The following is a 12,255-nucleotide window of genomic DNA, read 5'->3' as shown; positions in this document are numbered from 1 at the left end:
GTCACGAACACGCATCACAGAACAGAGCAAGGCAAGCATTTGTGCTTATAAAACTTCAACTTTTTTATTTATTTTTTAAATGGCCGATCGTTTCGCTAGATAAGACCCTGATTCATCGTCTGGTATCGTTTAAAGCTCTTTGAAGCTGCACTGAAACTGTCATTTGGACCGTGAACCGTTTGGGGCCCATTGAAGTCCATTACATGGAGAAAAATCCTGGAATGTTTTCATCAAAAACCTTAATTTCTTTTCGACTGAAGAAAGAAAGACATGGACATCTTGGATGACATGGGGTGAGTAAATTATCAGCAAAAATTTTTTTAAAAGTGAACTAATCCTTTAAGAATAGTTAGTAAGATAGTAATTTAGTTTAAGTATTGGGTAGGATTAAGGAATGTAGAATAGGGTCATGCATAATAAGGCATTAATATGTGCTTTATAAGTACTAATAAACAGCCAATATCTTAGTAATATGCATCTTATAAACAACTAGTTAATAGTGAGAATTGGACCCTAAACTAAAGTGTTACCATTTATTTTTTCCTAAAAATGTCCCTTGGTTATATGTGGATGCATTTTGCTCATGATTAAACGAAGAAGATATAAGAGCTAAGAAATGAAACAAATGTAATTGTGGATAGGCTTTTATAGAAGTGTCATGTCGATTTACATGACGATTCAGATTTAGAATTCCAGTGTATTTTAAATGCAGCTTCGAAACAAACATTATCTTTGAAAATGATGTTGAACAATTATTGTTGGTTAAAAAAAGCTGTTTAAATATTTAGTTCAGTCATGGAACTCTAAATTGTGCTGGCAAACTGCAAGCAATCACACCTTTACCACATGGCACAAGCCGATTGGCCTCTGCTGATTCTGCAGCCAATGAGATTGCTTGCTCACTCATCATTTAAATAGTCTGATTCAGCACGCTATCAGAGTTACTCTGAAACCCTCCACCTCCCCAGCTCCACCTGTCTAGATCTGCTATGGTATTTATGTATGTCTATTTATGCTGGAGCAGCATATCTTACGTACTGTATCACATCAGCGAGTCTGTGTATCTATTGGCAGTAGCAAGTCCATACTTGCTCTGCAGCAGCAGCAAAGATCTAGTCCACCAAGACCAAATACATTAACATTCCCATATTCATTAACATGCCAAAACTACTCCGAGAGTTGTCATGATTGAAATTTATTCAATGTAATCCCATCACTTCTTCCACAGTTCATTTGATTTAAACTGATTGTATATCTAACCTTGTGTTGCACAAAACTCAGGTGGCATTTTGCCCCATGTGGAACAAAATGTCAAAAATGTCCTCTTCCACACTAAACAAAAACTGTATTTCTCTTTTATTTAAAAAAAAAATTGTAATGGCACTTAGTGTGCCAGGATCGAGACCGATGACGAAAGAAAATTATGCATGTAAACCCTGGACTTTTTTTAAATCAAAGTCGCCTTGCAGTTAGTTAGATATGAGGTTATGACTCTGTGTTTGAGTCTATGAGAGAGCCATTAAGTTGACAGAGAGATCAGTCTAATATATCTGCAAATTGATCTGTATAGCTGCAAGTGATTTCATCCTTTTCAAGTCCTTTTTAAATACATTAATATATAATACTAAATTACTGAGAACATTTGAGAATTGACCTCCGAATTAATAGTGTCAGAGACCTTCATTCCTCGTGTACATTCATCAGTATGTTAAGAGTTGTATTCGCCAAAAATATTTAAGGACAGAAGATATGGTGTGCAGTTATTTAATTGAACAGTTTTAAATTGAGCAAGATGACTTGCAGCCCCGTTGCTTATCAAATGTAGACATCAATAGTACAACTTGCAAGAACGGTACTTAAAACAGCAATTGTGGCAGTTGGATTTGTGTCTCACTATAAAGTGCACAGCAATGCTTCACCGGTAATGTTTGGCCTAATGTCAGGCTAAGCAGTTTAGCTAATTAAATTAGCAAAATCTCATTATTCTCTGTGAAAGACAACTTGTGTTGATAGAGAGTGAAAGAGCTGTTAGTAAACTTGAGTCATAAGTATGATGTCATATTTTAACAGTCATATACAGTACATCAATGTGTCATTTCTAAAATTTAAACTAGCGTAGGCCTACTGATTAACTGTTTCCAAATGGAAGCTTTGGACAGCCTCCCAAAAAACTAAATTAGTCTGTGTGGAAAAGTGTAGAGTAAACCTGCAAGCTCCACCATCAGAGCCAAATCTGACACCAGTCTCAAGCCCATCTGTTCCTTTATTAAAGCAGCCTTGAAATTTAAGGATAATATATGTGCTTTTTCTTGCAATGTAACTGCATTTAAAATCTAACATATTCCTTCATTATAAATGCAGCAAATCTGTCTCAATATGCCTACTTCATATTCCAGTGCATGAATTCTCATAAAACTCAGTCTGTCTAAAGTTTCCTTGCCAGTTGTGTAATCTCTGCATTGTAATTGGAAGGTTGGAAATTAAAGGACTTCATGAGGAGATTGGCTTTTTTTGTTAAAAGACTCAGGCTGCAGAAAAAAAGGCTTTCTAATTTTTTAAATGTGTTCGTTGGTGCTGCATATTGCTGGATGAATTTTGCATGTTGTGAGTGCTTTAATTTCTTTTGCCAATAGTAATTCCTCACAGTACAGTATGTCTTTCATCTTTAAATGTTTGGGTTTTAAACCAGCTCTATCGAAAGCATCTGTGACTTGTCAACATGTCAATGTCGATTTGTTTTCTAGCTGTAATTCACTCAATTGAAGTCTATACGATCAAGCATTCTCAAGGGTTTAAAAGCAGAAATGTGCACTGCAGCTCATATTTTTAAAGCACTTGTATTAAAGTTCCACGAAAATTGCCGTTTCAGCACAGGTCAGTTGTCACCAAGGAGTTATGGTTTTGCTGCTTAGAACTGTATTGCAGTTTGCCCCTACTGCTAAACTTTAAACCAAAAATATTTTTCTGCTTTGATGACCTTTCAAAACTTCTATAAATACTAGACTGTATGCAAAACTGATTATATATCTACACATGGTGTACATTGCTAATATTTTATTGTAGCATAGTAGATTTTTCCTATGCCTGGTTATTGTTTGTAGGGCTCTTAAAATCAGGACATGGATTTATAATTTTCCTGTCTGCTGCTTCACAATCACTGTTGTCATTATATAATATAATTTCCCTGCAGCTCCAGAGAGATTAAACTCATCACAGTTTTATTTGCTTTAAAGGACTTAACAGTATCAAAGATTCTCTCAAATGCATGCGGCAGTTCATGCACAAAAATGCATAAATATTTTTTTAGCAATCTCACAAAACTGTGCATTCCACAAACACACACAGGTCATTTTAACTGTCGTTTAATGCACCAATAAATGCAGAGCTGTTACATTTGCACTCTATGTGAATGTGTGATTTAGCATTTTTTGCAATTTGTGAGTCTGTTAATTCACAATGTGGATTTACAAATATAAGTGGTCTGATCTGTTTACACAGTCACAGTAAGGATAGATAGTGTTTGTGATGCTGACTTTAGCAGTGTCGTGTCATCTGTCCTATTACAATGGCCTACAACACAGACTTCCATTGTCAGAGCATTACCCACAATTTTTGCTTGTTTTTACAAACTAAGGGAAGTCAAAAAGATTTACTATGTCTATTGACATTATGTCACAGGTTCTGTTTATTGGAACCTTAAACACGTCCAGAAAACATTAGGAGTGGGAAAACCGGCAGAATATTAAAGGCACCTTTGTCAATGAGAAAGAACTTACTGCTATAGCGAGGCTAGTATACCGTGAAATTGACCCTCAGTACTGACTGTGAAAAACATGGCAATAATGACCTATCACCAGCTCATTCTGACATACACATATGTGCAGTCCTTCTTGAGGAATTCACTTTACGGGTGGTATAGATAGAAGATAGCATAGTGAAGTGTCCTTTCTTCACTGATGTGTCATGATGGTGTGTGTTCTGCAGGATGGACGATGCAGAGGCGTGCTTCATCCTCAGCAGCAGAAATGAAGTGGATCGCACCGCAGCCGTAAATACAGACTTTTTATACAGTTCCTTGCCAAAAGTATTAAAGTTATTAGTCAATGACAACAAATCAATAAATAAATAAATACATTTTCCCAAGCACAAGACAAGAAACCCAATTATTTTGATCAAAACAATATTCACTTTTTAAACGAACCAGAATAGAAACTTGAAACTTAGATGGAATGCAAGTAATCTTAAAGAGAGAGAAACTTGAAGCCTATATGCTGATGTTGTTCATACTTTATTAAAATTGTACTGTTTTCATCTTTCAAAGTTAAATTTTTCGTAGGCTTACCCATTATAAAGGACACTTATTGCATGAATTTTAGTCTGACTATCTACGGTGTTTTTATTGTTTCTCTTCATATATAGAAATACATCAACTAATTTTCCCGAACTTAATCTACTATTAATGGTAAAATGAAATAATGTAAGTTTGCACATCATCACACTGTAAGAATGCTGTCTGTTCTTATAGGATCATCAAACCATTCTGCGAGCCTGGGCTGTGAAGGACTTTGCTCCAAACTGTCCTCTATATGTCCAGATTCTTAAACCTGAGAACAAATTCCATGTCAAATTTGCAGGTGAGTCTTTTGCCTTCCTGAGGTCAAATCATTTCATATGCAGTTTAGCAAGCATTCATCCGTTCTTCACAAATCTAATGCGGATCTTTTTTCATAGTCATATTTTGTGACCAACATGTCCTTTAAATTTATATTGTCCATTTTAATTTTTTACTGAAAAAAACGTACTCGGTTACTAACGTAACCTCGGTTCTCTCTAGAAGAGGGAACGAGTACTGCGTTTTATTCAAAACGCTACGGGAAAAGTCTCTTTTCACGAAACACTGAAGCAAAAAATTATCCTTTAATTTTCATATATGTAAAACGCGTTGCGGCAGCAGCAGACAGCTATGGCGAGACGGCTTGCTCGCTCATTGGCTGCTCTGCGGCAACTGCTTAAGCCTATCGAGCGAGGCCTGAGATGACATCAGGCCAATGAGGGCGCTTCGCGCCCTCCTCGCCACTTCCCGCCGAAACGGGCGTGGCTTACCTCTATAAAAGGAGCTCGAGAAGGCTGACTCACTTGATTTTGATCGCCGAAGCGAACCAGAGTGAACCGTACGCACGGCAGAGAACGCAGTACTCGTTCCCTCTTCTAGAGAGAACCGAGGTTACGTTAGTAACCGAGTACGTTCTCTTACGAGAGTCCTCTCGTACTGCGTTTTATTCAAAACGCTACGGGAACCCCTTGCAAAACGCCGTGCGTGCTGGGATAAAAAAACACTGATCACCGGAAGCTATTTCAGGCACACAGTGCATAATCACCAGATTGACTCACACAGAGTCAGGGAATAAGGGTGGGAGCCTTAATTCCCTAAACTGTAGCGTCGTAGAATAGACATGTCCACAGACGCAAGTATAACATCACATAGACAGGGTAGGGAACCTGAACTAATGCGGAAAATGTGGGTCTTACACAGTTCTGCCCAAGATAGTCGGTAGCGCATAGCGCATGAGTTTCAGCGGTCTGACTAGACGGCTGAACGGATTACACCGACAAAAGCTTAGCCTGCAAGGCGGGAACCTCTAGGTTATAAAACCTGATAAATGTAGACGGCGAGGCCCAGCCTGCCGCCGTACATATATCCTGTAGGGAAATCCCGCTGGACCAAGCCCACGAAGAAGCAACGCTTCTCGTAGAGTGCGCTCTGACTCCCAACGGGCATGGAATGCCCTTGGCAGTATAAGCCAGCGCTATGGCGTCAACTATCCATCTGGATAGACTTTGTTTCGAAACAGCCATTCCTTCGGAACGTCCACTGAACGAGACAAAGAGCTGCTCTGTCTGTCTGAAGACAGCAGAGCGGGACATATAAGCTCTTAAAGCCCTAACAGGGCAAAGAAAACTCGAGTCCCCTTCCTCACTCGATGCCGGCAGGGCAGCCAGGGAAATGACCTGAGCCCGAAAGGGCGTGTTGAGGGATTTCGGCACGTAGCCGTGCTTAGGTTTGAGTATGACTTTAGAGTCATTAGGACCAAACTCCAAGCACGCCGGGCTCACAGAGAGCGCGTGCAGGTCGCCTATGCGCTTCACTGAAGCGAGAGCCATCAAAAACACTGTTTGAAAGACAAATGTTTGAGGCTAATAGACTGGATAGGCTCGAAAGGGGCACCTTTCATGGCCACCAGGACCGTAGAAAGGTCCCACAAAGGAACTGAAGGAGGTCTGGGCGGATTCAGTCTCCTAGCTCCCCTGAGGAAGCGGATGACTAAATCATTCCTTCCCAGTGACTGACCCAGCGCTGAACCAAAGAACGCTGAAATAGCCGCCACATACACTTTGAGCGTGGAAGGGGATCTGCCCTTATCCAACAGCTCTTGTAGAAAGGAGAGAACCTCCGTTACCTCACATTCGAGGGGTGAAATGCTCCGAGCTGTACACCAGCCGGAGAAAACCGACCACTTCGAAGCATAAAGCCGCCGTGTCGACGGCGCTCTAGCCTGAGTGATGGTATTCACGACTCCCTCTGTGAGACCAACGGGTATCTGTTGAGCACCCACACATGAAGGGACCACAGTTCCGGGTGTGGGTGCCAAATCGAGCCCCCGGCCTGCGAGAGGAGATCTCTCCTCAACGGCAGTGGCCATGGATCGATATCTGCCAACTGCATCAGAACTGGGAACCATATCTGGTTCTCCCAGAACGGAGCTACAAGCAGGACTGGGCATTTCGTTTCCCTGACCCGTTCCAGCACCTGTGGCAGGAGGGAGACGGGGGGAAAAGCGTATAACGGGCAGCGTGGCCACCTTCGGGACAGCGCGCTGTCGGTCTTTGAAAAGAACACGGGGCAGTGCGCGTTTTCGCGGGACGCGAAAAGGTCCACCTCCGCTCTGCCGAATCTCTCCCACAACAGCCGGACTGTTTGTGGGTGTAGAGACCATTCGCCCGGGGGAACATTGTTCCTGGACAGTCTGTCTGGGCCCACATTCTGAAGCCCAGGTACATGCACTGCTCTCAGCGAGCGTAAGTTGTGCTGAGCCCATAATAGTAGGCGTTTCGCCAGCCTGTACAGGGATATGGATTTCAGACCGCCCTGGCGATTTATGTAGGACACCACAGCCATGTTGTCCGAACGGACTATGACGTGTTCGTCCTTGATGTGGGGACAAAAACGCGTCATCGCGTTGTGCACTGCCAGCATTTCTAGGCAGTTTATGTGTTGGAGCTTTTCTCGTTCCGACCACAGGCCGAAGAACGGTCTGCCCCCGAGCAGAGCTCCCCATCCCGAGGTGGATGCGTCTGTCGACACCATCCTCACTCTCGAGGAAGTCCCCAGGCTTACACCTGATTGGTACCAGTCGTCCGCCGTCCAAGGCGCCAGGGCTGAAACACAGCTCTGATCGACCTTGAGGCGTAATCGACCGGTCGCCCACGCTCTGCGCGGTACCCGCGTTTTCAACCAGAACTGCAGCGGGCGCATGCGGAGCAGGCCCAGCCGGAGAACTGACGATGCTGAAGCCATGAGACCCAGCATCTTTTGAAACTTCCTGAGCGGGGTGACAGCGCCGCGGCGGAAAGACCTCGCCGCGCGCTGAATGTTCAACACGCGCTGTGGTGACAGCCGCGCTGTCATAGACTGTGAGTCCAGAACGACGCCCAGAAACAAAATCGTTTGACTGGGGTTCAATGAACTCTTTGTCCAGTTGACTGTGATACCAAGATTCTCGAGGTGATCGAGTAAAATGGTTCTGTGCTCCATGAGCTGTGATCGTGATTGAGCTAGGATCAACCAGTCGTCCAAATAGTTCAGCACTCGCATGCCTCTGAGTCTGAGAGGAGCGAGCGCTGCGTCCATGCATTTCGTAAATGTACGAGGTGCTAGGGACAAGCCGAATGGCAGGACTGTATACTGGTATGTCTGACCCCCGAAGGCGAATCTCAAGTATCGCCTGTGGTGTGACGCTATCTGTATTTGAAAATACGCGTCCTTCAGACCTATCGACATGAACCAGTCTTCTCGGCGAACATGCGCGAGAATTTTGCTGGTTGTGAGCATTTTGAAACTGTGTTTCACTAATACTCTGTTCAGCCGTCTTAGATCCAGTATGGGTCTGATACCGCCGTCCTTTTTGGGGACTAGAAAGTATCTGCTGTATAGTCCCCCTTCGCTTAGAGCTGGGGGAACGCGCTCTATCGCCCCTTTGCTTATCAGTTTTGATATTTCGGCTCGAAGTAGGTGAGCTACTTCCAACGAAACCGAAGTTTCGACGCGCGCTGTGAAGCGGGGAGGGCGTCGACAAAACTGTAGCGAGAAGCCTCTCTTTATAATGCCTAGCACCCAGTCCGAAACCCCTGGGAGCGCTGCCCATGCTTCTGCATGGCTGGCTAGGGGCTGGATACGGAGCGCGCTCTGATCGCCGTGCGACAGAGGCGCTTCAGGGGATACAACAGGCATTATGCCTGTGGCATTTGAGGCGGGGCGCGCGCTTAATACAGCGGGCGGAACGCTCGTCCTCGACCTTACTACAGTGCTTAGCTGAGTGAGGGAGGACTGAGAAAGTCTCATAGGACTCATGTGAGCGAGTAGATGTGGGCTGGGAGCGGGCACATTTACTGCTTTGGGCGCGGTGTCTGCCTGAGCAGAGCGCGCGCTCACAGGTCTCGTTTTTACAGAGAGCCTGTGATCTGTTAGACATAGTGTTCGTGGGCACTGGGAAGCGGGCACTCTCACTATGTTGGAAGCACAATCGACCTGAGTCGATTTTATGTGCGCGAGCCCTAAGTGTAGGGCTGTGCTTATGTGTCGTGATGGGCACTGAGGAGTGGGCATCGAGACTACATTTATAGCACCATCGGCCGTAGCCGGGCAGAATGCCTGCGCTCGACCCCGCTGCGGTGTTTAACCGAGCAAGGGAGGGCTGGGCGAGTCCCGTAGGACATAATGACCGTTAGTAAGTGTGGGCGTGGGAGAGCGGGCACAATTACTGCAATGAGTGCACTGTCTGCCTGAGCAGTGTGAATGCACAGGTTTCGTCTTTACAGAAACCACAAGGCATGCAGAACATAGTGTTTGTGGGCACTAGGCAGTGGGCACGTTCACTATGTTGTGTGCGTGATCGACCCGAGTCGAATATATGAGCGCGGGCCCTGTGTGAAGGGCTGTGCTAATATGTAGGGATGGGCACAAGCAGTGGGCATCTTCTGTACACATATAGCATCATCGGCCGTGGCCGGGACTTCGCTCGTGGGCTGCAAAACAAACACGTCTGCAGTTGCCTCTCGGGGAACAAACAGAGTGATTTGCATTCGGCGGCATAAATATTTTCTGCCGGCAGACCCGGGATTCGAACTCGGATCCTCTGCGCGAGAGCCTAATAATCTACCACTGGACCACAGTGAAGATACATAGACAAAGTCAGCGCGAGTATTATCCACACTGGCGTTTGCTTGCAGGCATGTACCACGTGCTCGTGGGCTGCGAAAACAAACACGTCTGCAGTTGCCTCTCGGGGAACAAACAGAGTGATTTGCATTCGGCGGCAAAATATTTTCTGCCGGCAGACCCGGGATTCGAACTCGGATCCCTCGCGCGAGAGTCTAATAATCTACCACTGGACCACAGTGAAGGTACATAGACAAAGTCAGCGCGAGTATTATCCACACTGGCGTTTGCTTGCAGGCATGCGAGTAAGCACGACATGCAATACTAACATTTTCAGACGCCTGAAATATGCCAGAATGTGAGAAGAGTGGATATCGCCCGGTTTCAGCGGGGCTGAAAACACTCCATTCCCCTTTCGCCAGTGACGCACGGGAACCGTAGAAACGGCGTTCGGTTGCAGTCAAGCGGGTACTACGCGCTCGCTGGCTGCAAAATGCATCTCCGAAGTCGCCTTCAGGGGACTGACAGAGCGAAGCATTGGCGGCATAAAAATATATGCCGCTAGACCGGGATTAGAACTCCGGTCTCCCATGCGGAAAACCTATAATTCCGCCACTGAGCCACAGGGGGATGTAGGCTTTGAATGTGAGAAGAGTGGATATCGCCCAGTTTCAGCGGGGCTGAAAACACTCCATTCTCCTTTCGCCAGTGGCGCACGGGAACCGTAGAAACGGTGTTCGGTTGCAGGCAAGCGGGTACTACGCACTCGCTGTCTGCAAAATGCATCTCTGCAGTCGCCTTCAGGGGACTGACAGAGTGAAGCATTGGCGGCAAAGGCGGCGTCAACATGTATTACTCGGCGTTTGCTGGCAGGCAAGCGTGCTATAACAGACTCACTTGCTGCAATAATATTTCCAGTCGCCGAACAGGGAACTGAGAAATATGAGAGAAAAGAGGTGAGACCGACCAACGGTGGGACTGAGAACACTCTTTTCTCCTTCGCCGGTGAATGACGCGCGCGGAGGCAGGGTAGCTTTTCTTGTAACGTAAAGAAAAACTAATCCCGCCGTCCGCTTCCAGGAAGGGCAGCCTCGGAAGGATGCCTGGCGAGTCCTCAGAGTCACCGTAGGCAATTGGCTCGGAGTGAGGGCATTTCGCCGTCAGCGAGCGCGAGCGCTGCATGAGAAGGCGTCTTGAAAAAGACGCAGCTCTTTTAGGGGTGAGTGTTGCAGCGAACACACACACACACACAGAAAACAGAGCAATATAGCAATAAAGGATATAGGCGTCGGAAAGCGCAGCAGGTACGGCTGTAGAAGGCGGCGTTGGCCAGCGGCTTCGAGGGCTCGTCCCGCTGAAGTGCTTGCTTCGAACGACGCTTGCTTCCGTGATCCAGCGATGCGTGCGCTTCGCTGAAGAGATTAAAATCAAGTGAGTCAGCCTTCTCGAGCTCCTTTTATAGAGGTAAGCCACGCCCGTTTCGGCGGGAAGTGGCGAGGAGGGCGCGAAGCGCCCTCATTGGCCTGATGTCATCTCAGGCCTCGCTCGATAGGCTTAAGCAGTTGCCGCAGAGCAGCCAATGAGCGAGCAAGCCGTCTCGCCATAGCTGTCTGCTGCTGCCGCAACGCGTTTTACATATATGAAAATTAAAGGATAATTTTTTGCTTCAGTGTTTCGTGAAAAGAGACTTTTCCCGTAGCGTTTTGAATAAAACGCAGTACGAGAGGACTCTCGTAAGAGAACTATTTTTTTCAAACATTTAAATGTATTTTGATTTATAAACACAAAATAAGTCAATAAAAGGGTGAAATGTAAAAACTGTCCTGACGATTAGACATGGGCGTATGTGTATCAGCCATCTGTTAGCAATTATTGTGGTATATATGGTTGTAGCTTGTGTGTGTTTGCTGTATGAATAATAAATATAGATCCTTCTAGATTCAACACTCTCCGCCTCCCAAGTCATACATTCTCATTGAAGTCTTTCATGGTTATGAGTATTCACTTTGTAAGTGTAGCACTGCCTCCACCTCTCGGGTCACTGCATTTGAATTTGCATATTTTCATTTAGCAGAAGAAGAGATGAGGTGTTAGAGGGATTAATATGCCCCTTTGTGTGCTATAAAACCATGTGTTAATTCAAACACATTGAGAAAGGTAAATAATGGAGAATGGAGAAAAAAAATACTTTTTAGCCATACAGTATTTTTGTGTTTTAGATGAAAATGGTCTTGACAAATTAGTCAGAAGTTAGTACTGGTTGTGATATTAAGATCAGTATTTAGTAATTGTAAGATATGCTTTTAAAGGATATTTTTGGATCTGAAAATAGTGTTATATGATGGTAATGATGGTTAGGGTTTTATATATTCTTAGCATCACAAAAAAAAAAAAAAAAAAAAAAGTCAGTTGCTTTTTCTGCATCTAAAGCTAAGAAAATTATTTGTTTTCCTAGATATATTCATTACATTAAAAGGATAATGTCTCATTTGAAGAGTGTCTGCCAGTAATGAAACTAGTTTGGCCTGAGTAAATAAGATTCAAGTCTGGGGGTTTATTCTGTTCTGATAATGTTGATGCCATGTTGATCAGTGATATGGGGTGGGAACGTTGGAATTTCTTTTTCTTTTTTTCAGCTTTAGAAGTTTAGTGAGATTAGGGCAGTTCACAAGTGCGGTGGAATTGAGGTGTTTTTAATTTCATAATGTTTCCGAAAGAAGTGTGTATAGAATTCAGTAGGAAGTCCATTTGTGTTTGGTGCTTCATTATTTTTTAATAATGTATTTTATTTTGTAGAAATTCATTTATTTTTGAGAGAA

General features: G+C 44.6%; 1 protein-coding gene across 3 annotated transcripts in view; it reads left to right on the top strand.

Annotated features, from left to right (window-relative positions):
• Positions 1-12,255, top strand: part of kcnt1b (potassium sodium-activated channel subfamily T member 1b) — a 101,486-nt gene that overhangs the window by 65,421 nt on the left and 23,810 nt on the right. For all 3 annotated transcript variants that reach the window (XM_081366578.1, XM_081366576.1, XM_081366577.1), the window contains 2 exons: positions 3,985-4,048; positions 4,526-4,634. In XM_081366578.1, the coding sequence (XP_081222704.1) occupies positions 3,985-4,048; positions 4,526-4,634 (173 nt within the window). The remainder of the gene's footprint in view (positions 1-3,984; positions 4,049-4,525; positions 4,635-12,255) is intronic.

Source organism: Scardinius erythrophthalmus (assembly GCF_964197995.2).
Source record: "Scardinius erythrophthalmus genome assembly, chromosome: 5".
Classification (NCBI taxonomy): Eukaryota; Metazoa; Chordata; class Actinopteri; order Cypriniformes; family Leuciscidae; genus Scardinius; species Scardinius erythrophthalmus.
This window is presented reverse-complemented; position numbering and strand designations above follow the sequence as displayed.